The sequence below is a fragment of the Ischnura elegans genome (assembly GCF_921293095.1).
Source record: "Ischnura elegans chromosome 13 unlocalized genomic scaffold, ioIscEleg1.1 SUPER_13_unloc_2, whole genome shotgun sequence".
Taxonomy (NCBI): domain Eukaryota; kingdom Metazoa; phylum Arthropoda; class Insecta; order Odonata; family Coenagrionidae; genus Ischnura; species Ischnura elegans.
The window spans coordinates 5,518,343-5,545,740 of NW_025791658.1; the positions used below are offsets into that span (position 1 = coordinate 5,518,343).

The 27,398-nt window shown below is 39.1% G+C and overlaps 2 protein-coding genes across 10 annotated transcripts in view; one reads left to right on the forward strand and one right to left on the reverse strand.

The window, feature by feature from the left end:
* Nucleotides 1-27,398, reverse strand: part of LOC124172740 (zinc finger protein 268-like) — a 405,740-nt gene that overhangs the window by 19,868 nt on the left and 358,474 nt on the right. For 4 of the 9 annotated variants that reach the window (XM_046552216.1, XM_046552212.1, XM_046552221.1 and 1 more), the window contains exons 2-3: nt 4,734-4,868; nt 2,001-2,132 (exon numbers count right to left, since the gene is read on the reverse strand). In XM_046552216.1, the coding sequence (XP_046408172.1) occupies nt 2,001-2,132; nt 4,734-4,868 (267 nt within the window). Of the gene's footprint in view, nt 1-2,000; nt 2,133-4,733; nt 4,869-5,814; nt 6,841-13,339; nt 14,999-19,126; nt 22,361-27,398 lie in introns of those variants that run through there. The other 5 variants (XM_046552224.1, XM_046552223.1, XM_046552220.1 and 2 more) reach the window with 4 other exon arrangements.
* LOC124172743 (uncharacterized abhydrolase domain-containing protein DDB_G0269086-like) lies at nt 7,322-9,159 on the forward strand. The gene is made up of 7 exons (XM_046552230.1): nt 7,322-7,622; nt 7,696-7,776; nt 8,034-8,150; nt 8,278-8,331; nt 8,406-8,490; nt 8,578-8,663; nt 8,753-9,159. Exons 1-7 carry the CDS (start codon nt 7,404-7,406, stop codon nt 9,011-9,013), a joined length of 903 nt encoding a protein of 300 aa, XP_046408186.1. The 5' UTR covers nt 7,322-7,403; the 3' UTR covers nt 9,014-9,159.

The following is a 27,398-nucleotide window of genomic DNA, read 5'->3' on the forward strand; positions in this document are numbered from 1 at the left end:
TGTAAAAACCAATTAAATAAACACAATCTAATCATTGCGTTAAAAGTCATAAAGAAAGATAAAATACCTTGTAATAAAGTAATAACCTATCCACGTCAAATGTAAAAGTATCTTTTTATTATTTCGTTTTGAATATTTGTAAAAGTTTTTTTTAAGGTACACGAACAATTGTGAGAATACACAACTGTTTTCTGCATTATAAAATGAAACTAATACAAAAGTACATTGTAAAAGGCCACCCCCAAAGACGTCCTTGCAGAGCAAAACCGGGTAAAATAGAAAAACAGAAAAAATCGAAAAAAAAATTTTTTCGGAGCTTTCCGCACGGCAAACAGGAGAAGAGTGGTCACTGACCCTCTCCCATACCCTAACAGCGGTGGCTGGCGCTCGGGGTGGAATATAACGCATAAGAGAATCATGACGTAGCGTCTACGTCATCAGTCACTGGGTAGTGGCTGCCATGACGTAGACGCTACGTCATCAGCACGGAACGTGTTAACAGATATGGGACAACTATAGCTCGCTCTGCAATCCACACAATCAAACAGGCTGTGACACTAACAAATTCAGATATAAAGACTGTATGTCTAATACTGTATGTACTCAAAATCTCACCATGAATGACTTCATTGTGTGCTTCCGAAAAACCTGGTGCATTTCTAAAATCACTGCAGTGTGTTTAGAAGTGAATGACATTAGTGTCTCGTTTATGCATCTACATGGTCCATCTAAATGTTCCACATGGCCCAAAGCATGTAGAAGACTTATGTGAAGTGCCATTGAAAAATACACTGTGCAAATTGCAAGTCATTCACCGTTTCCAGCCAGTAGCAGTGGGTGTTTGCATACATTGGATGCCATGGAAGTGAACAAGATTGAACTTGCTTTCACTCAATAGATGTAACCAATCATTCAGATATGAACTTTTCTCTGTTATGAATGCAAAGTGGAATGAAACTTCATTTTTTATCCCCTTGAAGGTATGCAATCTAGGTGTAAAAGAGTCGAAAACATGCCTAACTTTGACATGCCTTAAAACAAAAAGTATAAAAATACTACCTTTTTTATTTTTTTATTTGAAAGCAGGACATTTAAAATACCCAGTGAGAAATTTTAAAGAAAATAAAAGGTGGCCTTTTTTAGTAATAAATTGTTAAATAATGACTAATTTTTATTGTTAAAACAAGTCCTATTTGTTTATTATTGCTTCAAATCACTCGCAAGTTATGCCATAATGTGCATAAATGAATTCTCTTCAAAATGAAACAATAGCCACTGCTTTACAAGCCATGGTTCCTTAGTAATCGGTATTTATGTGATTTTTCATTTTTTACTCTGAGGCCTGACACTGCAATGTCAAATGATAATAACTTTATAACGGTTCGGTTCTGAGCTGAGATAAAGTCATCATTATTCATCATAAGGATACTGCTTTCACATACATAAATTTCAGAGAAATCGGTGATGGTCACCTGACATGATTTTGCGCTATCTGCCTGATTTGAGATGAAATGGCCCTCATATTTCATTAATATTATTGTAATTATGGAATATTGGATGCTTATAGATTCCTTTTCTTATGCATGTGTGCATAGGATTGAATATATTTTACCCACGGAGATCGGGTTGGTGTGTTGACTTCCCACCTTAGTGGGCTCGGGTTCAACTCCCGGCAGTGGCAGAGAATTTTCGGAGACTGCCCGATCCCTGCTTCAATATTGTGTGAAGGAAATTTCAAGTGCAACACATAGTCTGTCAGATGGGAGGTTAAGCCGTGATCCTCTGGGTGCCTTTCGTTAACAGCAGGCTAATTCCAACGTCGGGTTTATCTCCACCATTCCTCACCTACCTATTCCCTAATTGTGCAAATGACTTCAGCTGTCAGTCGCCTCCTCCAAATACCATACCATATCTTTTACCCATCTTCAATTTGGCCACGAAAATGTATTTATTGCCAGTAGAGAAATAAGTTTATCATTATTACTAACAAACTTTCCTACCATCTTTCCACAACTTGAGAAGGGTGGCTGATCTATCTTCTCAAGCACAAGAGGTTGAAATGAATAATCCTTCTCCCTTGAGAACAGGAAGTCAAGAGAATCCTCAGGGATGTCATAGGATGAGATGTCCATCTTTAAAGAACAAAGGAAAATATTTTATGCGTCTTAAAACCATTAGAAATTTTCAGAAATCAATTGAAAGCAACCAATTTTCTTGTTACCACTTACAACCACTTACTAAGTTAAGGCCAGTTTACAGAATGAATTAGAAATAAATAAATATTAGAGCTTCTGAAAAAATTATCATCATACATTTGTCATATTGACATTGAGTTCAGCTGTTTCAAAGCTGTATCGATTTTATTTCTGCAGTTATCTTCCCTATTCATCAGATGCTACATACATATAAAGCATGTTTTTCTATGGAAGTGAGGCTTGGACGTTGACAGTAGCAGAGAAGTAAAGAGTAAAAGCATTCGAAATGTGGATCTACCCATGAATGATGAAGATAGAATGGATTGACCGTGTGAGTAACCAGGAAGTGCTAAGGAGAGTGGGAGAAAAGAGAAGCCTCCTAAAAACATTAAGCAGAAGAAGGGACAGCTTAGTTGGCCACATTTTGAGGCACGATGGTCTGATGAAGACAATCGTTGAAGGACAAGTGGAAGGGAAAAAGGGCAAGGGACGGCCCCGAATGAGTTATATAGGACAGGTTATAAAGGATGTAAAAGAGAATAAATATGTAGCTATGAAGAGATTAGCGGATAGGAGAGAGAAATGGAGAGCTGCGTCAAACCAATCTTAGGATTGTTGACTAATGATGATGATAGTCAACTTCCCCACTTCATATCATGTCCATGTAAGGAACACGAGAAGATCCATTCATATTCTATGAGAATGCTGAAGAGGCACCAACATTGAACTCAATGCCCGCCCCATAACTAACGTTGCATATTGTTTCCCAATTTTTTTTAGTTCAATAACCGTGGTGCCCTGCTCAAATTGCAAAAAGTGGAGGTACACAACACAAGCCATCAAAAATAATTCAATTTTTCATTATTTTTATTCCAAAAATCATAATTAGAACTATCAAAATGCTGTTGAAAACTCCATGAAAAGAATTGAATGCGACATGATGCATTCCAAAGTTTCACATAATAATTATCCCTTCATTTAAAATAGACCAAATGCCACATCATTTTTTGCGACATTTTCAAAAATTAATGAATTATTTTTTTCCTACGAATATTACCGTTGATGCACTGGTATGCACAGGAATCCCTCACTCAAGAGCACCAAATGGATGAATTTTTGCAAGAAACACCGAGTCAACAACAGCCTAAACACCTCACCGGAAGGCCAAGATCAGGACTCGCAAAAAGACTTATTCTCATGATCAGAGGTCAACTGAGGGTGGTAGTAGGCCTACTCAATGGAAACTACCATGAACAGAGATATTTGCATCTCGTGGGAATCACAGACTCAGCAGTCAGATGGAGATGATGTGAGGAAGAGGAGGAAACAAACAACCTCCATCTGCTATGCAAGTGCCCCGCCATTATGAGTACTCGAAACAGGCACTTGGGATCACCATTTGTGGAGCCCATGGAAATCAGAGATTTTCCCGTGTTAGAGCTGATATCTATATATTTGGGCACTATAGGCAATCACCAATTAGTGGATAGCACAATGCAACACCTAGGCCTACGTGCTCATGCAGACATCCGCCCTGTTGAAACATCAATCACGCTAAGTAGTCATGTTCAGGGGCGCAGCTAGGAATAAAGGCTAGGGGGGGTTTCAGGCGCAACTAATACTGGGGGGCCTGGGGGTATGGCATACTCACCAGGGTAAGCGGGAGGTGTGGAGGCCCTCCGCCAGAAAAAAATTAAGATAAATGGTTCAAAATGGTGAGTTTTACGGCATTCTGAGAGATATTTAATTAATTCTTAAACACTATTCTATACGTAATATTAATCAAATTAAGTAAAATAGATTTAGCTCACAAATTTCTCTGAGCTATGGGGGAGGTTTGATCCCCCAAAACCCCCCCTTCGCTGCGCCACTGGTCATGATATAAATGGAATAATATTTCAAATAAGAGTGCTCATAAAGTGAAATGTCATTAAGTGTGAAGTCATACCATTAACTTGTTTGAATATTGCTTTTCACATGATTTAAAGTGATTACAATGTTGTAAATGACAAAATTGTCGTAATTAATTCAGCAATTTGGGACTGACAGGGTTAACAATTTATTACCTCCATGATCTACATTTAATTGTATGATAGTAATGTTGTGTATGTTTTGAGGCTATTACTTGAAAAAATAAATTTTTTATAAAAATACTACAGCAATTAATTTTTCCCTTATATACATGCACTGTTCTGCCTGGATTTATATGCTAACAGAGGATTATATTTCTTGATGGTTCTGGGACACACAGTTTTATTAATTTAAAAGCCTGCCTCAATGCGTCTATTCAGAACCAATTTGATTATCATCACAGACTTCAGGAAGACAAGATACTTAAGTCGTGATTTTATACGTAGTGTCTCTGCCTAGTGCTCGTGTATCATAATCTCGCTTAGTGCCCTAGGGCACTAAGCGAGGACATAAATGTTGGATGTAGGACATAAATGATTTGGATATAATTTTTCCTAGAAAAGCCCTAAAAGCTGGAGCTATGCCGTTGGACAATTTAAACATTCATTAAAACCTAGATCTACTTACCACCTCCTCTGCATGCATCTTCATCAAATAGTCCAGCGTACTCCAAAGATTGTAACTCAAGTTCCCATGCCTCATGATCTGGCGTAGACATTCGGTGCAGATGAATTTGGAGAGGTCATCATCAGGAGATGAAGCCTAAGGAATCAGTAGTCTCAATATAAGCACAATAAAAGTAAACACACTACATATGTACAGCAAGTGACATTGTATGCAGTCATGCCATTACTATATATAAAATTAATTTTTATACATAAAACTCTCAATATATGAGTTGAATATAGCAATGGATACATATAAAGTTTTTTTCCGGCTTAATCTGGAGGAAATCAAAAGTACTATCGAATCACAATTTGCAGGTAATTTCCAAAGATTATAGGTTCCCTTATTTAACCTCAAAACCAGTTTTAGAAAACAAATAATAATAATACATAATGCATTTAAAACTGTCGTGAAGTGATATTAACGCATTTTGGCAATTGCCGGTAATACTTAGTTCAACAGTTTGATTAGAAGAAAACAGTCATCGAACTATCTCTACCGAGAGTGCTATAAATATTATGTCTGATTCCATCAATGATTCTGTGAGGAACTTCACTTACCAGGCGCTTTTGGGGAATTTTAAAAGCACTGATTCTGAGTAAAATTTAGTATGCCATGCGAAAGTTACTCATAAAATTGCACCATGAAATGTATAACGCTTATGACACATTGAATTAACAGAATGATTACACTTGAAGCAATCTTACACAAATCTTGCTTACCCTCCGATATTTCCGGGGCAATAACAACAAGGCCACTTGTGTCCGCATTATAAATAAACATCGCACCAAAATGTTAAAATAATACTCATTAAAGCCCCGGAAGAAAAATTAAACGTTTGGATAAACAATAGTTATATTAATAGAATTTCACCACACTGTCACATATATTTTTATACGAATTATTCAACGCGAAATTAAAAAAAAACAACGGAGACATACCAAATATATTTACATGAAGGTTGATGAGGAAATCAAGTTTACATAAATAATGGTCATACTATCAGAAACAGAACAACACTGATAGGAAGATTGCTACTCACTTCGATACCGTACAATTCGTTGAGTTTCTTCGCCAACGAGCAGCCGTCCCGGTACACCATGGTCGAAAATATATCCACAAAAGATGACTTCTTATCATTGCACAGGCGGCAATATTCAAGAACCGTCGGAAAGCAAGAAGATCCATTCATATTCTACGAGAATCTTGGAGAGGCACCCACACCAAACTCAATGCCCGCCCCATACCTAACGTTGCATATCATTTCGCAATTGTTTATTTTTGTGATTGATAACCTTGGCGCCCTTCTCAAATAACAAAAAGTGGAGGTACGCAATACACGCCATAAAAAAATTATAATTTTCCATTAACTGGTTGATTAATGTCACGCCTTAAGTGTCATTTAAAACCAAGTGATATTGATAATATACTTAAATGCTCCAAAATCAACTCGCGTTGATTTCGGAGCATTGAATCAGCATCATTATGTAAATATTAGTTTTGGTTTAACTTGGATGTTTTTGAGCGCAAAAAAAATCGCGTACAAGTTCAGTTTCATCTCGCTTTCTCACCCATTTCCTTATGCATAAAAAAATATCCTCCCGCTTTACGTTGATATAAATACAACCCAACGGTTCTTTTGGGACCTTATTTATTGCAAATTTGATCCAAAGTACATTTTTACAGATGAAGAACTTTGCTCAAAAACAATATTCAAGTTGGCCCCTTTGTTGCTCAAATTATACATTACAATGTCAAATTTTATTGCTAATGAAATGAATTTATTCGCATACGTATAGTAAAATGGTGCACTATTAATTACTATGTGTGCTTGGATGCCAAAAGTAAATTAATAATTCAAAAGAATCTCATTGATCTCTCATAGATGAAAAAAGGTATAAAATATTTATGTATATCATATTTCATTTTGATAACTGCTCAATTAAGTCTTCGAGACTCCTAGTACATGGGGTGCTGACGGACTAGTCCTTCAGTGATCAGTCGATTGATCACAAGAGGTGGGGGGCTAGGCTCCAGGGCACTTAGAACTAAGGGTCCACCGTGTCAACCACCGATGACTGATCACCCATAGAGGTCTAGAGGTCTATTCTGTATCTTGGGGGCGCTTTATTGCGCCGCCGCTATTTCCCTCTTTCAAATGGCATCGATTTTGATTCAGCAAATAGCATCGCGTTATATTACGCCGATTTTGAGGGCGTAATATATCGCCCTGATGCTATATGTAGTCGGTATGAAAAACATCGTAGAGCAAATGATACAAGCCGTGTGCTTCAGAAAGTTATAAATAAAAACGTAATTATTAGAGAGAATAATAACTATAATTAATTTTTATTTATTAATTTATCATTATAAAGCTGGTATTAACAGCCAATTTTAGATATTATGATATTACCTGTTGATCCAAATCCAAGTTGACAAATGACAATCGAAAACGGTTGTGCGGCAACACAAACGACGATACAAATCGATTAAATTAAAGTCATAAACATAAATATCTAGCGGAAAATTGAAGTTGAGATACATAATGGAAAGGTAAGTCATTATATATTGACTTCGGCATTAATATTATGTGGTATTTATGCTGAACTACGAATGTATTTGCAATAATTAATGATATATGGGAAAAATTATAGCAACAAAGCAAGGGCATTTAAGATGACGCAGAAACAAACTGCGACATTAGCCAACTACATGAACGACCATCGCGAGTTCGCCCTTGGTAAATTTCATGGGCCAACAGGAAGAGCCGACCATCAGAAGCTCTGGGAAGAGCTGGCTGATATTCTCGCGCTGCACGGACCGCCTAAAACACTCGACCAATGGAAGAAGGTACGATCTCTCACGCATTGCTGAATTTAATCATTTAAATGAAATAATATTGATCTTACGTGATATTATTTAGGCATGGAAGGACCTGCGTGGAAAGGCGAGGCAGAAGAATGCCCGTGCATGTGCCGATAGGCTGGCCACGGGAAATAAAGAGGTCAGAATTGTGTATGACTATGAAAAATTAACAATTTAATAACTAACTCAATTATTAACTGTTTGGTATTCCATTATAAGATTTCTTGGTTATTTAACTGTTACTTATGCTACCACTTTGGTTTAGTCCATTATTATTTATGGTTATAATTATACAAATTACGCTGATGATGTAGCAACAGTTATTTAACCAAGAAAAATTAAAATAATAATTCCTCTCCGTTTGTATTTTTATGCTGGTTTATATGTTTTTTTAAGGGTCACACCCCTATATTAAGTGATACTGACAATCTTATTTTGTCAATAATTGGCAAGCAGACATCGACCCCCTTAATGGATATTGGTGCAAACTTGGAAGGTGATGCACCACAAACAGTTAGTACCATATACATGAATTACATATTTTTATTGGTTTTCATTTGACAATCACAAATTTTATCAAAAAATTTTATTCAAATTTTATTTAAAAAAAATCAAAAATGAACTTATGTTTTTCCAACAGATTAATGTTGACATAGACGTCATTGCTGATGATATTGGGGATATGATTAACGAGGTAAGAGCATATTACGTTATATAAATAGTAGATGTTAGCTGTAACCAGCACTATCCACTGCCTTTCTTTCTTAGGTTACTGTGCAAAGTACTTCTGAAAAGCAGCTGCAGCATCAGTTGGAAGAGGCACTGCCTTGTACATCCACATTAAGTTATGAACGTAAGAAAACTATCTTCTTTACTTTTAGAAAATATAATTTATGTAAAATTGCAATCAAAATTTAACTATGGTGATATTTTTTCACAGGCAGTCACCAGAGAGATAAAAAAAAGTTAGGGGATATTGAGGCACATCTTCGCAGTGCCGACTCTTCCCAACTTAAGGTGTTACAGGTAGCTACGCCTTATGTCTAGAAACACTGTGGTTGTTGATACTCCCCAGCCAAATTTTGATAAAAATTATTGCTTAAACTCCTGTGTAGGCCATTTCTGATAGCCTCACCAGTCTCACCCAGGGACAGGCAGCATTGCTTGACCTGGAGAGGCAGCGAATGGAAAAGGATGAAGCGGACAGAGTGCAACGAAGGGAGTTTGAGAAGGAGGTCCTGAGGCTTGAGGGTGAACGCTTACGGAGGCATTCAGAAATAGTATCCGCTCTGAAGGATTTAGTGAGTACTCAAAGCCAGTTAGTGGAAGGCCATGGGAGTGTACAGGTAATGGAGTTTCCCTTGGAGGAAGTCTAGAGTGTATAGCTTAAATGTGTGTACACATATATGTTTATTGCAGAGTTCATTTCATTTTTATGTCAATCGTTCATTGTATCAAAAGTTAATTTCATTGGTTAAACAATTTTTGTTATTCCAGTTAATTTCATATAATGGAGAAAGAGTAGAAGCACATTTTCACAAATATTGTAATTTTTTATAAATAAACTAATAATTTGTTATAAAAATGTGTTTAAATGTTTATTCTAACAACGATAAATCATGAACTCTAAAGGGAAGCAGAAAAAAAGCTCAATGTTGGGAGCCCAAATGTAGAAAATGACTTTGTTGGACTATATAATATGTATAAAAAGGCCACTTGAAAGGTAATGGAATGAAAAATTTCTAATTTAAAATTATATGGTGAAATAACGTTGGATGATATTCATCTGCCTCCTCCTTGCTATGGTGAGTTGATCTCCCCCAAATATATCTCCCCTCTGGCCATTATCTTGTAAATCTTCATAGACTTCATTTTCTGGCAGTGGAATTCTGGAATCCAAAACAGTTATAATTTAACGCCGCATGATGCAATACTACATGTGACTAGAGCATAAATGTGTACATGCTGTAGTAGGCTTTCTAAGTATGCAGCATCAATACTTCAATACCATTTCAATATGTTCATTGAAACTACTTAGAAGAATAGTCATAACTATCATACCGATGGTGCATCATTATGTTGTGCAGTATTGCACAACAAACAATAATCTTGGATGCCTTCTCTGGGGTGTAGTGCAAAGTTCGGTCTTTCAATAGGCATCTCCACCTTGCTTTTAAAATTCCGAACACCCTTTCTATTTTACTCCTTGTATGGCAGTGGGCCATGGTGAATCTGTAAGCCGGAGTTCCCTCCTCAGCTTGGGGCAGTGGAGTGATCAACCATGGCTCCAATGCATACCCAGAATCTCCTGCAGATGGCAAAATATAAAATCATCAGTAATTGGAACTTTACTTAGCTGATTGATTATTATGATAGTTGGGAAAACACGTGTATTTTGATCACTATTAAACCCACCTAGCAAAAAATATCCTCCATCAGTGTTTCTCATTATGTTCTTTAATTGGCAGAAGTTCCATATAAATTGGTCGTGTACGGACCCAGGGTATGTGACCACATTAGTGATTACCATTCTATCATCACACGTCTGGAATTTTTCAAAGAGAATTACTTTAAATTTATATTAATCCAATTACTTAAAATTCCTTCGAAGAGCAATGAAACAGAATGTTTGTTAAGGAAATATAATGAAATCAATCTGAATTTCTCACCATCTGTGTATTAAGAGAGAAGTAGCCTTTCCTGTTCCTATATCCTTCTGCATGAATGGCAGGAGTGACGATGGAGATATGGGTGCAGTCAATTAACCCAACTATTCCGGGAAATCCAGCATTAGCTCTAAATCTGAAAACGAAATAACTGGAGAGTTAATAAAAGTGGAGAGAGTCATTTTTTCAATGCATCATAATGAATGTACCATACCTTTCTTGTACCGCCGCCATTTCATTGTCTGTTTGGGGAAAATTAATCCACTGGTGTAGGCGGTCGCAGATACTGGAAGTCACTTTGGTGACACACCTGCTCACAGTGGGCTGGCTCACTGCCATTAAAAAGTCCTGCCCAACCCCTCTTTGGTACGATCCTTCCGCCAGAAATCGCAAGGCGACTAATACCTACACAAATGAATTTAAAATCTTTGCTGAACATATTGCATGACAATCGAAGTTCACAGTTTGGTTAACCCACATCTAAAAAATTGTTAATATTTTCTAATGAAAATGAACTTATAAATTCTATCTTCTAATAGATTTAAAATCTTTTCATTTACTTGCGTATGTGTTCTTAAGCCACTACGACGTCTTCTTGACAGCTCCGGATGCAATTGCTGACACAAGTAAATCGCAATCTCCTTACTTACGCGGAAATATCGAGTGAAGTCCTCTTCTCTGACCTCAAAGGGATTGGAGTGATCCCTGATCATTCTCCTCTCCAAGCGAAGAAATCGCCTTTCCCTTAAATATATTTCACGAGCGATATGTAACCACACTAATCGACGGGCCATATTTGTATCTTTCACAATCTATCTCGCCCTTCTCTAAAATAAATTTCGCGCGATGTGTGGAACCGACGATCTTCGCACTCAATTGTTTCATTGAAACAATTGAGTGCGACGATCCGCGCTTTAAAAATGCCCTGGTAGGGGGCCGCTATCGGAATAACGCAAGCCAAATGCTGGCGTTATTGTCGATGCTATAAAGCGACCCCAAATTCCGCTTAGGGGCCGCTATTTTCAGATAGTGAATCGGGGGGGCGTAATATTGCGCCAGAAATAGCATCTTCGTCGTGATAGCGGAGCCGCTATCTGTTACAGAATAGGCCTGTATGTTCTCAGTAATAGCCAAGAGGTCCCCAATGGGAAAAAAGATCTTTTGCCTCCCTGGGCTCCACAAAAGGTGAGCCCAAGTGTCTATATCGAGTCCTGATGATTAACCCTTTCGCTGCTGTTCAATCTCCGAAAACCTTCTCCACACATGCGGCGAAAAGGCTAAAATGCATTTCGTTGGGCCATGGAGCAGGTACTTCAATAATAGGTTTGGTACACTCTCCAAAGGGTTGCTAATCGAGGACCCTATCCTCGACGAGCTAACCCACGCAGGACCGTCTCATCGACCCTACCAGCCTCGGGGGGACTCCCTCCCCAAAAGTGACCGCTCTGACTGCAATTTGAAAATCTATCAATCAATCTGATCATCAAAAAATGATTGTTTTCATCGCACTCCTGCCAATCAAGCAAACAAGTATGTTGTTGAACCGTGTTTCTGCGATGAGAAATAATGATTTTGTTAACTTTGCTAAAATAGCCATTCCGGTGGTCCACAGCCATGTTTATAGCAAAGTTAACAAAATCCTTATTTTTCATCGCAGAAACACGGTTCAAAGAAGTACTTGATTGCTTGACTGGCAGGAGTGCGATGCAAACAATCATTTTTTGATGATCGGATTGATACGTTCACAGCAGTGAAAGGGTTAAGGGGCACTCGCATACATATTAGATTGGAAGTCGTTTATTCCCTCATCTCGCACCATATATGTACCCTAATCCAAGTCTATTAATCCCAGTAAGTGCAGATATCCCATTACGTGATAGTGACCAGTAAGCTGGCCTACCGCTGTTCGATGCTGACTTTAATTCATATAAGAAGAAGTCTTTTCCTGAGAGTAGGGCAAGGTTTACAATGAGGAGTTAAGCCTGACGTAACCCCGGTGTTTCTCCACAGATCTTGAAATGTTGCATAGATTTCCATGATCATGTCCATCACCATTGAGGGTGCAACTGACACAAATGGTTCTGGTACAGTTGGATATTGTTTAGTGCTGGCTTTGGCCAGTTCGTGCCAAGTACATACATGGTTTGCAGACGGACTATTCATCTTGTGATCGGTTACTAGTACCAGAAAGCACTGGGCCCGATGCTTTAAGTGACTGCCCGCAACGAGAAGGCCTCAAGCAACCCTCCCCCCTCAATGGCATCCATTCCATTCCTGGTGAGAAGGCCCTGCACTGTCCCAACGAGCGGACTGACCTCAATGATATGACCCATGACAAGGGTGCAGTAACTGCCTCCATGGCTCCTATATCCCCTCATCCCAAATGTTAGTTCAATCCCTTAAAACAGCCCATGATTGGTCATGGCCAGGTTCCCCCTGCAGCAATCAATGTCCCAACAACCTATAGACAACATTGTCGGCATTAACATATGACATCCGTGCAATATCCTAATATGTTAATCCAATTAACGTGTATGAGTATCTGTCAAATATCCTAAGGGCCCACCAAAAACCATTGCAGCAAAGTCCAACAGTGGACCTGGAGGTCCATATTACAACATTTAAAAATAATAATTGTTTACCAAGCTTACTGGTGTTAACCCAATGTACAAAAAAAAGTGTTACATAAATAAGCAAATAGACAAAAGTGTTACATAATTAGGTATCTATAAGAAGCATATAAACATTAATAAGCATTGTTTAACACAGTAAAAGGTAGCAAAAGATAACATGTGATCAACATACGAAATTGAGAGCAATTTTAATTAAAATTATTTTTATCACTAATTAGTATTTCAAGGAGTTTTATTTAATTGTACATATTTAATTATAAATTTGACAGTGTCATTGCAATTGAGAACAATGAGTTTGAGGAAAAATAGGCAGTTCCAGCTAGAATAATCTCATACATTTCAATAAATGAATTTAAAATATACGTATGTGCCTAAAATAACATTTTCATTACTATGTCATGCAACGCAACAAAATATAATAATGGTTTGCAATTCATCAAAAAATATTATGACAGTTATTGCATCATACACAGGAGGTAAAGTACGCAAGTATACATGTATATACAATTTTTGTTACGCCTGCCACAATACCAGAGTATTCAGGGCCTTCCCAAATTTGTAGACACCCGATTATTTCTACTGATGCTTAAGATGTACAAGCACGCCTACAGTGATTATACAGTGCTTTCTTTGTCTTGAAAAATTTTTCGCAACGTTTGCAGCTGAAAGGCCGATGGTCTGAATGAACAGCGTAGTGCTCACGCAGCCTGTGGGCATACCCAAACCGTTTTTTGCAAATGCCACACTCATGTGGTTTAATTTTCATGTGGAAATACCTCATGTGGACCAACAAATCGCCGGGCTGTGAGTAGCTTTTGGGACACAAATGGCACACAACCCTCTTGTCAGGATCATGGGAGAGGAGGTGAGTTTTCAAACCACCAGGAGTAAGAAATTCTTTGTCACATGTACAGCATTTATGCAAGGGTTGTCCTGATTGGCAAACACTTATGTGGATTCTGAAGCGCTCTTTGTCCATATACTTCCTCCCACACTTTGAGCAGCAGTATTTCTTACTATCCAAAGAGTGGCAGTGATGATGGAGTGATAGCTCTACTCTAGATGGAAAACAAAGAAAGCAAGCACTACAGGTAAATGGTTTGTCCATATTGTGGACATTTTTCAAATGCATAACAACTTTGGCTTTTGATGGGAAGTTACAATAGCATACACTACAAATATATTTACTCTTACTGAAATGAATCGCCTCATGAACTTTCAATTCAGACTCTGTCAGGAGAAATGTGTGACATATTGAACACTCATAGGAAACCACAGAGAGATGACAGAGAACTATGTGTTCACGAAGCTGTGACTTTAAGGAATGTGGCTTAGTGCAGTAATCACAAATCAAAACTATTTCAGCACCCTCTGTTGCACAGTGTTTAACAACATTTTCATCTTGTTTGCATAAATTCTCAAGGGATGGTCGAGAACCAACATAATTTGACAATTTTTCCAAAATTTTCCTTTGTTTCACTTTGAAGTTTGCATCAGATACACTCGACTCACCGCTATCATCACAAATGTATTTATTATTCATCAAAACACCATTTTTGTTGTCTAATGAATCTCTGTCAAGTGGTGATGTTGCTTCATAAAATTTAGGATTTACATGAAAAGTACTATCTCTGCCCTGGGTGTCCATCAAGGCACTAACTTCAGCCCTTTTGGTTTTCAAACTCTTCAACTGATTGTTTAAATTCACAAAACTCCTATGCTCACACTGAAAATCATATTTATTCACGTGCCTCACCAATTTCTTCTCACTTGTAAATTCTTTTTGGCACTTACCACAACACAATTTATTCTTCAACAAACTCACTTCACCAGACAACAACTTGTACTCCTCACTTGAAAGTATTAAGTCCTCATTTTGCCCAAAGCCATCTCGAGTTCCAGTTTCCGCATGCTTCTTTGAGTGAAGTCTCAGCTCCTCCCGAGTTATGAATTCTTCGTTGCACTCGCAACACCAAGTAAACTCCACCTTAGGCAGTTCTTCTTCTTCTGAATCACTTCCAGCTTTCTTTGTTGAAAAGGTCCCAGCTCCACTGCCTCTATCCTATACAACAAAATTCGTGAAGAAATAAAATATTGCACCACATTTTCTGTGTTTAGGAAAATTTCAACTTCTTCTGTCCACAAATACCATCATAGCATTTTAAAAATTTTGAAAATCATTTTAATCCACACTCGGGTAATTATGTGAATGTCTTTTTTTGACTGTTTTGTTGTAAATATACTCAGAACAATGTCCTGAATACGAAAAATGTTATTTTTTATGGCCGAAAAGCCGACCAAAATTATAAATTTATTAAGTTATGTTTTGAAAAAAAATATTACAATTTTTTTTTAATATTACCATTGTTAACTCTAGAATGACTGGGGGCGGCCATTTGACCGTTCGCGTTTTTCTTTCGTGCACCATTTCGTTATTTTCTCATCAACAATGCTGAGATTTTTTTTACTTTTAATATTTATGAACCAATAACCTGCAAGTGTAGTTTTTTTTGGGAGAAAAAAATTCATTTCCAGAGAAATATCAGCTTTACATCTCCTGCCAGCATCCTCAGGTGAAGGAGGACGCTGGCAGGAGAGCTGGCTTCCTTCACCTGAGGACGCTGGCAGGAGAGCTGGCGAAACTGTTGTGGTTCTTCGACAACGGACGCGGATGCAGCCCGAAAGAATGCTGAACTCAAGTAATCACCGGGGAAACCTGCGTACGAAGTGTTTGTATTTTATACCGTAATTTAGCCCTCTTTGCCAATCGTTGGTGTCAATTTCATCAAATATCATACCGTTCAGTTTAACACACACGAATACTACTCAAGTTTGTCTCTCATGTCTTTAAAAGTTTTTACATGCGATTTTAGTTTATGTGAAGGAGAGACACATAAGCAAACCCAAGGTATGCTGCATGGTAAAGAGTCGCTCCTAAGACTATCCATTCTATGGGCAGTGGTGAACATTCATTTAGCAGAAATTCATTGTTGCGTTCGTGCGTAGCTGCTGCCATCCAAGCCAGGGGCTGCCACACTCCCGCTTCTTCTGCGTGCATACATAAAGCGATCTCGCCCTACATACGCCACATCAAGCCCTACATATGACCATTTTTGGAACTAAACGGGCCCTACTTGATGTATAGGGTACCCGAACCAGCTCTACACCCTACAAAAACATGGCGGCCAAATTTCGTCTGCTGATCACTTTGATTAAAGAATCCACGTTTCAACGGATATTAAGGGAGACGAGCTCACACGCACCATTATAAAATGTACAGAAACACAGCGGAAAGGTAATAGTACTACCACATTATAGCCACAGAGTTAAATAAATTATAAAATTGATTGAACTAATAAGAACAATATAGCGGTATACATACACCTTGTTTCTACGAATATACAGCAATATTATTCACGTTTGGCACTCGGTACACTTTTGGGAAACCAATACTTCTTTTACGTATAGCCATAGAAAATGAATTTTCATGCCACTATTTGCCACATAATAAACTTAACTACGGAAGGTGAAAGCGAATGACGAACTTTGATGATGCAACATAAGCTATCACGTCAATGCTCAATTTTTCTCCGTACTTATAACTATCTTGTACAGACGGCTTTTAAAGTAATTTAAAGACATTAAAGTTCTAATTTTGCTTGAAGTGACTAAATTGAACATTTTCATTATTATTTTATGCATTGAAATCAGATAATAATTAAAATGCTGGTCTTTACGATAGTACCTCTGAAAGAGAAAACATTGACAGTGATTGCATCTTGCACATGAGGAAAATAAAGACTAATTGAAATCCTAATCCTATCCATTACTTTTTTGAAGAATAATTTCTAATCGTAATGAATTAATTACAAATATGACAGTGGTATTGTGATAGGGGCCGGTAGCATTTCTTAAATAATTCACCCATCACAGTCAAAAACCTATTTTTCATGTTGTTCACTTGATTTTACCAGAGCGTACAGGATTTTTCTCGATTGGTGGACACCCTGTAATTGCAGCTGATTTTTAAAGCTTGTAAATAAAAAGGCAGTTCCAGCTACATCAATCGCATACATTGCTGTAAATATTTATTCATATTTGCCTAAATAAATTTTTATTTATTTATTTTATTTATTTCAAAAGCCCACATACAGCAATTATTGCCAATTTACAGTGGCGCAATAATAAGATAATAAATAATATATAACAAGAAATAAAATACACATAATGTTACGGGAATCACATCAACCTAAAATATGCAAAAAAACACGTACATAGAATATAACGAGAATCAAAACCTCGAAATTAAAGGACACAAGTATATTAAACTAAGGAAAATTGTAGCAATGGTAAGAAATGGGAAGCGTTGTTACTGATGTTCAGAGAGATAAGATAGAGCCAGTTTAGTAAAGACTTTCGGGGATAGGGAAAAGGGATCAATACTCGGAGGAAGGGAATTCAGAAGTGAAGGAAGGCGGTAAAAAAGTGAGCGTTGAATGAGTGATAATCGGGGAACTGGTGTGTGGAGCAGTGAGTGGGTGCGCGTGGGGCGGGAGGGTACTCGGAAATTAAGAAAAGAAAGGAGTTCAGGACAGTCTGTGATTGAGTTTAGGATATTGTAGATAAATTTAAGGTCACTTTTGAGACATACAGAAGGAAGATTGTGAATGGAGAGAGAAGTTAGAATGGTGTTAGTGGGCATATTACGCATGTGAGGTACTCTATATTTTACTATATTTGAGAAAATGTTAGTAAGAGATTTAAAGGCGGAGAGATTTGACGGAGCCGACATCGCCCAAATAGGAGAGCAATGGGCTATAACAGGGAGGACAATTGCCGAAAAGTAGCAACGAAGAGCTTGTGGTTCTTTGATTTCCGAGTATCTGTATAGTAGGCCTAAAAGGGACATGGCCTTAGACTTAACTGTTTCTATGTGCTCGGAGAAATTTAGTTTTGTATCAATTAATACGCCAAGATCCTTCACTGACGACTTGCGATTCACGGGTATTGAGTTTAAAGTGTAATTAAAGTTAAGCGGGAATTTTTTTAGGTTGATGGACATGGTATTGCACTTACGCTCATTGAGTTTTAGTTCCCAGGTAAGACACCAGCGTGAAATGGTATTTAAAGCGTTTTGCAGTTCGTGGCAGTCAGCGGGAGTTTGGATGGTTTTGAAAACTTTGCAGTCGTCGGCGTAAAACAGCATGTGGGCTTGCGAGGCGGGAATAAGGGAGGCTAAGTCGTCAATGTATAAATTAAATAGATATGGTCCTAGAACACTGCCTTGGGGAACTCCTGAAGTTACAGGAGACCAACTAGATGAGACGCCAGAAAGAATGACGCGCTGGTATCTGTTACTGATAAAGCTAGATAAGAGGCTGAAAAAATTACCATGGATATTAAACCTATTACTTAATTTATGAAGGAGGAGACTATGGTTGAGGGAATCAAAAGCCTTTGAGAAGTCAATAAATACTGCATCAAGTTGGGCTTTCTTAGATATTGAGACAACAGCATGGTGCTGAAAAACTGACAAATTAGTTAAACATGATCTCGCAGGGAGAAAGCCGTGTTGGCAGGAAGATAGAAAAGGGGACGTGGAATAATAGAGCCTGTTTAGAATAATTCTCTCGCAAACTGATGAGAGAATTGGAAGTAGAGAAATGGGACGGTAATTGGAGACATTACTTTTCGACCCAGATTTGTGAATTGGAGTGACGTTAGCAAATTTAAATTGCGGTGGAAAAACTCCGAGAGAAAAACAACGGTTAAATATTATGGATAAGGGTAGTGCGAGGGAGGAAGCACAGTTTCTTATGAGAATAGGGCTGAGACCGTCAGGACCAGGGGAACGATGGGGGGAAATCTTGCAAAGATAAGAGTAGACTTCCCGAGGGTCGGTTTGAATTTGGGATAGGCAGTGATTGGTATTTGGAGTAAGTGCATGATTATGGGTTAGAGGGTAACTAGAAGGAGTTTTAAGGCATTCAGAAAAGAATCTAAGAAATAGATTAGATCTCTCTGAATCTACTGCGCTGAGGTCATTGTATGACATGGAATTCGGAATGCGAGGCCGGTTACGACGACGATTGACAAAGGACCAAAATTTCTTAGGATTGGATGCAACGGATGAGCAGTGGGCTTGGGCATATTCTTCATAATCTCGACGGATCAGGGTTTTTGAATAACGGCGTAGGTCAGAAAAGGAACGGCGAGTGTGAGTATTGGGAAAGGACTTAAAAAGGTACCAGGCACGGTTCTTGTTTTTTAAAATGCGGATTGTTTCAGTTTTAAACCAGAATGGGAATTTTTTCGTCTTGGGGCTGGCGATCGGGACAAAGTCTTTAGTGATGCTCTCAAGGATTGCGTAGAGGAAGTCCACTGCTTCTTCAGGGGACAAAGAGGAAACAACACCCCAGGGTATTAAGTCGAGACAGTGATTTATGTCCTTCCAGCAAGCCTTTGCCCAGACTGGGCGGGGGGCGGGGGTCGTGGGTTGAACTCTGCGGAGCTTCTGAGAACTTTTAAAAAGGAAAGTCGCATCCAGGGACTCGTGGTCCGAGTCGAAAATATTTCGCCCGGGGGTAATAGCCTCAGGGGTGACGGTAGAAAGGAGTAGGTCCAACGTTGCCAGGTCACGGGTATTGTGGAGGTTATGTTGCGGTAGGCGAAGAGCATGAATAAAATGTTCCAAGAAAAAGTTATCGTCTGCATTAAGAGAATGGCCGGACATTGAGGACTCCCAGCGAATAGACAAATTAAAATCACCCACCAAGATAATTGGGCCGAGATCAATAGCCCTTAATACAGAGTCGAGACAGTTTTCAAGGACACTAATATCACTCGCGGGGGGACGATAAAAACAACCAACAAAAACTTTTTCTAATTTTCCAAGTTTGTTCGTGGGTAGATGAACTTCACACCACACTATTTCGCACTCTGTCTCGAGGTCTTTGCGGCGTTTTGAGGGGAACTGTGAGTTGATGGCAAGGAGCACACCACCACCTCTGGATAGTCGATCCCGACGGTACACTGAATGGGAATTGGAAAAGGATAACTCACAGTCACTAACGGCAGGATTAAGCCAGGTCTCAGAAAGCGCAATAATGTCTAACTGAGAGAACTCTTGTGAATGGGAATCAACAGTAGAAAGTTTGTTTTTTACACTTCTCACATTTTGATAGTACAAATGCACTTGGGAAACACTGGGAGGGCCAGGGTTAAGGTTTACGTCTCCGGAGAGAATCACTAGCAGCAGCACCACAAATGCACACCGAGGGTAAGAGGGCGTCGAGGCCACAGGAGAGTGGCCTAGGGATCGCCGAGGCTTGGGCGGATGGGCGCCCGAGTGACGGAGGTCAGAGGGAGAGAAACCACTCGCAGCGAAAGATGAAAAGGAAAAACTTCTGTAGCCAAACAACACTATTGGTAATGAATCCGAGAAAGACTGTGATCGGTTAGCACACACAACTGTAGATACACGCACCGCAATATTTACGGAAAGTGCAAAACTCAAGGCACAAATACAAAAAAACACAGGAGCTGAAGTTTTGCGTGCTCTCTTACTGGCGGCCATCTTGGCAGTCAAAACATTTTCATCATTATGTCATTACTAATAAGCAGCATCATAAAATAATAAAAATACTGGTTTGCAATTTGCTTGAGAAAATATTGAGAATGATTGCATCAATCACATGAGCAAAATAAAAAGTAATTATAATTACGAACCAACTGTTTGATTTCCGAAAAACTTTAATTTGTAATAAATTTGACAGCTTTATTGTGATTGAACAGAGTCACATTTTATCAATTCTTTCCCCATAATTGTCAAGAACCTAATTTTCATGAAGCTCGGCCTTTACCACAGTATTCAGGATTATCCCAATCAACGGACACCCAGTTATTGCGTCTGAGGCTTAAAATGCATGTTCCTGGTGTGCCAAGAAACGCGATTCTTGGTCTTGAAATATTTTTCACAATGTTTGCACTTGAAAGGCCGATCGTCTGAATGTACGGCATAGTGCTCACGTAAATAGCGCCTCACAGCAAACCGTTTTTTGCAAATGCCACACTCATGCGGTTTAAGTTTCAAGTGGAAATTCCTTATGTGGAGGGACAAGTCACCAGACTTTAAGAACTTCCTGGGACACATATGACATGCAAAATTCCTGTCAGGATTATGGGAGAGCAAGTGAAGATTCAATTCACTGCGTCTCAGACATTCTTTTCCACATTCACCACATTTAAGCAAGAGTTGTCCCAATTGGCAAACACCGACGTGGATACTGAAGCGGTCTTTGTCCATAAACTTCTTTCCACACTTTGAGCAGCAGTATTTCTTACTATCTGAAGAGTGGCAGTGATGATGAAGTGAGAGTTCTGCTCTGGATGGAAAACAAAGAAAACAAGCACTACAGACAAATATTTTTTCCATATCGTGCACATTTTTCAAATGAATTGACACTTTGGCTCTAGATGGGAAGTTACCACAGCATAAACTACAAATGTATTTACTCTTGCTGAAATGAACCGTCTCATGAACTTTCAATTCAGACTCTGTAGGGAAAAACGTGTGGCATATTGAACACTTGTGGGAAACCACAGATAGGTGACATAAAACGATATGCTCACGAAGTTGTGACTTTAAGGAATAAGGCTTAGAGCAGTAATCACAGACCACAACTCTTTCAGACACATTTACCTCTGTTTTCAATGTCTCAAGGTTTACTATTTCAGCACCCACTTTTGCGCAATTTTCAAAAACAGCTGGATGTTGTTTACTTAAAGTCACCATAGAGGAATGAGAACCTACAGAACTTGACAGTTTTTCATGAATTTTCCTTTGCTTCACTTTGTAGCTCACATCTGGCACACCTGCCTCCCCAGCATTATCACTTATATATTTATTACTCACCAAAACACCATCACCATTGTTTCTGGTTAGGGATGATGTGGTTTCAGACAATTTAGAGTATACATGAAAAGTACTATCTCTGCCCTGGGTGTCCATCAAGGCACTATCTTCAGCCCTTTTGGTTTTCAAACTCTTCAACTGATTGTTTAAATTCACAAAGCTCCTATGCTCACATTGAAAATCATATTTCTTCACATGCCTCACCAATTTCTTCTTACTTGAAAATTCTTTTTGGCACTTACTACAACACAATCGATTCTTCAACAAACTCACTTCACCTGACAACAATTTGTACTCCTCACTTGAAAGTATTATGTCATCATTTTGCTCAAAGCTATCTATAGTTCCAGTGTCAACATGTTTCTCGGTGTGAAGTCGCAGCTCTTCCCGAGAGAAGAATTCTTTGTTGCACTCGTAACACCAGCAAAATTCCACCTTCGACAATTCTTCTTCTTCTGAATCACTTGTAGCTTTCTCTGTCTTTAAGATCCCATCCATGCCTCCTCTATCCTATACAAAGAAAATAATGAAGAAAAAAAAAATTTCACCACATTTTCTGAGTTCAAAATTAGTCCAAACTACTTTTTCTCACAAAACACTATTAGAGCTAAAAAAAATTTAGAGGCTATGGTTTAATCAACGTTTGTATTTGCTGATGCATAAAAGCATATTCTTCAGCTGCCTTTATTGCCATCAGGTTCAAAGTTAAAATCACTGAGAATGAAATTCTACATGAAAAAATCGATTAACTTGGCCGTAGATCTGAAACCAGATATTCTGACTGCTGGTGAGGCAGGATAGAAACAGCATTGTCTCTGGCGTGTGTCACATGGGTGGGCCTGATCATAAAAAAAAGGGTGCCCTTAACCGCAAGTTAGACTCTGCTCATTGTCCCTTTGCGGGTGAGCTGGTGTGGCCAAAGCAAGTGATTTTGAGGGGAGGGAAAGTTTCTAAACATGTCACTTTCCCTTGGCCAATCAGCAAACAGATGGTGTGGCCTCAGTCGGTCACTCTCAGACCTCTGTCGAGTTAACATCGTAAATATTCTCGTGGAGCAGTGTTGCTAAACCTCACGCGTTCTCTTTGTATAAGACTTTCACCAACAGTGCCTCATTCAGCGTGGTAGCTGACATTGTCATGGACTTCTATTATAGGATTATCCCCAATACCTTCCAAATGAGTAGGTATATTACCTCGGTGCCGAGGCCAAAATACCTGTGCCCACCCAGGACTCACACATTCTCTGAGGCAAAGTAGGGTATTATGTACAACAGGGTGGTTTCATATTTTTTAAATTACCTAACTCGAAGGATTATTACTCCTGGAGTACGTATTTTATGCTTTTAGATTTTTAAATGACAATATCTATTTTTCACGTTTAATGAAAAGTGAAAATTTTCAAGCGCTCAATAACATAACGGCTAAGTATGAATGCTGGGAAATGCCTGTGTGACCTCATTCTGGTTCTGGATGCTGCCGTGTGAGGCCACCTTGGTGCAAAGCTACGAGCGCCGCTACGATGCAGGCTGCTAGCAGGTAACAGAGTACCCTGCTATAAGGTAGTGCTTGGCTTAAATAAGGATTATTAATACCTTATCAAACGAAGAAAACTTTCCGACCTTAGGCAGTTTTAATAGGTGATTATTAAGAGATGTTTCCCTGAGCTCTGTGTCTCATGCATGCATTGGTAATTTTAGATGATGTAAAACTCCTATCTACTCATATAGAAACTAGATCCCTGTGCTATCACGTGGAGTGGCATCACATGGCCGCCAATCTGGCCTTTTCTAAATGAGGTTAAAATCGACCATTGACATTTGTCTAACCTGGGATTTCTAAAACCAAATAATTTGTATGTTCTGAATTTTCTAATGGTGGGTAACAAATTTGCAATCAATGCCTTTCGTTTTCTTTGATGAAGGAATTTACCCCATTGACAATGTTTTATTCACTCCTACATGTATCTCTCTCTGCACTACCACCTATCCCATTAACAAAGCCCTCCCAGAGTGACCGCACTCTCATGAAATCTCACCCAGTTCCAGTTCTGCTCTCGAGCTGAAAGGTTGTCTCCTCAGAGCTCCTGCTTTGATTTCGCTATGCCTACCTGTTGTGTGTGTAATCAAGGCTCTCGACGTGGTCAAAAGGGCGTGAACTGTGGCGAGTGCAAGTCATTTTTCCATCCGTCTTGTGTTGCTATGTCCGACGGGGACATCAAGTTATGGATGACCTGCAGAAAACCTGGGTGTGTGATTCCTGTACATCTTGGCAACGTGCTTCTCGCTCTGACTCCACGCCCTTAAAACCTGGCATAGGGAAATCTTCCGAAGAGCCTCTTGCTGACCTGGTTAAGGAGCTACTTGATAGAGTAAAGCAACTTCAAGAGGGTTACTCGGACATAAAATCGTCTCTCTCCGACATCCAAAAGTGCATCACTGATCATGCGGACGCCCTCAAAGGTATTTCGGCTTCTCTCACTAGCCTTAACCAACGCCTTGACAACCTATCTGAAGACAATATCCAAATTTCAAATCGTGTTTCGAGTCTTCAAGTTCAGTTCAATAGGGCTGAGCAAGAAAGATAGTGGCTACGAAATGTTGTTGAATTTCGTGGTGTTCCCTTCGTCGATGGTGAAACCCTTGACTCTATCGTCTGTAACGTAGGGCAAGCGCTTGGTGTGGACATCAGTGTGTCTGACCTTGATTATTGCTATCGCCTTAAACTGCATGGCAAAGGGTCTGATTCACCTAACCCAGTCCGTTTTCTTCGGCATTCACTCGCCTCTAAGGTTGTCGCCGCCCGTAGTGGTAAGAGAAATTTCACTACCAAAGATATAGGCTTCAACCTCTCTCCAGCGGCCCCAGTGTATGTAAATGAATCCCTTACGCCTTTCAATCGTAAACTGTACTCAGTGGCTCGCGACTTGAAGAAAAATGGCAAAATCAAGTATGTTTGGGTGCGTAATGGAAGGATTTACGCTCGCAAAGAAGACGGTTCCGAGCGCCTTACCATTTCTTCGACGGAGGATACTGATAAACTTTCTTCATTGGTGGATTAGCAACCAACTTGTCAACCTAATGGCCGCCATCTGGTTCAAAGAGTTCTTCAATCTAACTGCATTAAGATATGTTGTGTTAATTGCCAATCTTTGTACGCCCATATCGACGAATTCAGACTTTACTTTTCCCAAAGTTCTTTTGATATCATATGCCTCACTGAAACTTGGCTTAAACCCGACATCCCTGATGTCCTAGTGTCTTTGCCCAACTTCAATCTTTTGAGGCATGATCGTCTCGGTAAAGTGGGAGGTGGTGTTGGACTATTTATTCGCCAGGATCTTCAGGTCTCAGTCATTGCCTCTTCTCCCTCAACTTACTGTTCCCGACCGGAGTATCTTTTTGTCGACATCATCAGCCCAAATACTCTAAAGCTATTATTATGTGTTGTTTATCGTCCTCCCAAAATTGGGTTCATGAGTGTTTTCGAAAACGACCTTCTTCGTTTTCTTCCCACCTACAACAACGTTGTGATAACTGGAGATTTTAACTCTGATCTCCTCCAAGTCAAATCTGATAGTCAGTATATTAGGAATTTTACCTTGAGTAACAATCTTCATTTAGTTCCGTTTACTGCAACACATCATACAGCAACCAGTCATACTTTACTCGATCTGTTTATTGTTGATGACCCTGACAAGGTGATCTCATACTCTCAAATGCCTGTCCCCTTTTTGTCAGCTAATGATCTCATTCACATTTCCTATCGATTTAAGCTCTATACTACACCCCCAAAGCCTTTTAAATTCCGTAAACTTAAAAACTTTGATGAATGTATTTTCCAGAATGAACTTGCGGCTTTGGATTGGAGCGATATCTTTAAGTCCGACTGTATTGACCTTAAGGTTGATTGCTTTAATTCTCATTTACTGAAATGTATCAATGCTCTGGCACCTCTAGTGACGTGCTATCCTAAGCGTGTTCACGCACCGTGGTTTAATGAAGAAATCCGTAATCTAATAAGCGAACGTAATCATATTCGTAGATTATATATTCGCACCAGAAAGCCTGCAGACTTCCAATCATTTAAGGATTATCGCAATATGGTCAAAGCCCGCATAACGGAAGTTAAACACCATTACTATACATCAAAACTCTCGAAACTCGGTGACCAAAAGTCCATATGGCGTGAATTGAGGAACCTCGGATTAGTACGTCAGCGTTCCAATGCCCTGCCAGGTCATATTGACATTGATCAAATAAATCAATTTTTTACCTCTCTGTCGAGTAGTACCAGCGACACTGCAACAGATGCACCGACCATTGACGACCTTCATGTTCCGTTTGATGCCAATAATTTCTTTTTTCAACACATCACTCCGGATGTTGCCCTGAAGTACCTTAAGAAGACGAAATCTAATTCCCCAGGTCACGATAATATTTCTATTATGTTTGTTCATAAAGCCACTCAGTTCCTACTTCCATTTATCCTTGAAATCTTTAATTATTCCTTATCCTACGCTCGATTTCCAGCTGCCTGGAAAAAAGGACTTATCACGCCCGTCAGAAAGGTTATCAAGCCCGAAAACCCATCTGATTTCAGGCCCATTTCTATTCTCTGTGCCCTCTCTAAAACACTGGAGAGGATTGTGCACTCTCAAGTCATGAAATTTCTAACATCATCTGGTAAACTAGACCCTTTCCAATCTGGCTTCCGCAAGGGTTTTAGCACACAGACTGCCCTGCTTAAAGTCACTAACGATATTCGTCTCGCCACCGACAAGAAATTGGTAACCATTATGGTTCTATTCGATTTTAGTAAGGCCTTTGATCGAGTTAATCACGTAGTTCTCTTACGCAAATTAAAGTCCCTCGATTTTTCCAGCTCTGCCCTAAACTGGTTTAACTCCTACTTGACGGGCAGAAGTCAAGCTGTCAAGGGCTCAGGTGACGAGATATCCCCATGGCTCCCGATTTCATGCGGCGTACCTCAAGGATCCGTCCTTGGACCTCTCCTCTTTACTTTGTACACCCTGGACCTGGCTAAGTCCATTAGTCACGCCAACTATATGCTCTATGCAGATGATCTGCAAATCTACATTCACTGCTCTCATGACGAACTTCCGTTTTTTATCGAAACAATTAACAGTGATATTAGCTCCATCATCTCTTGGGCCAATATCAACTGCCTACAATTAAACCCCTTAAAAACTCAAGCAATCATTTTCGGAAATTCAAGACTTTTAAATAGCATCCATCATGACAGTCTTCCACCTATTCATGTTCACACCAGCATTGTTAAATTCAAAAAAACTGTTCGATACCTTGGCATCACTCTTTCCACTACTTTAAATTGGGATCAGCATGTATTGGAAATGTGCAATAAGGGAAATAAAATTCTCTATGTATTGAAACTTCAAAAGAAAAATTTACCTGTCCACACGAGAATAGCACTTGTAACCTCTTTGATTTTTCCTATTATGGATTATTGTATACTAGTGTATTGTGATTTAACAAATGTTCTTGAAATACGTGTCCAGCGACTAATTAAC

Coding starts and splice junctions, on each gene's coding strand:
- LOC124172743 (XM_046552230.1), top strand. CDS start 7,404: ATGATATATGGGAAAAATTATAGCAACAAAGCAAGGGCATTTAAGATG. Junction 8,151..8,277: donor AAGGTGATGCACCACAAACA/GTTAGTACCATA, acceptor TTTTTCCAACAG/ATTAATGTTGACATAGACGT. Junction 8,332..8,405: donor TTGGGGATATGATTAACGAG/GTAAGAGCATAT, acceptor TTTCTTTCTTAG/GTTACTGTGCAAAGTACTTC.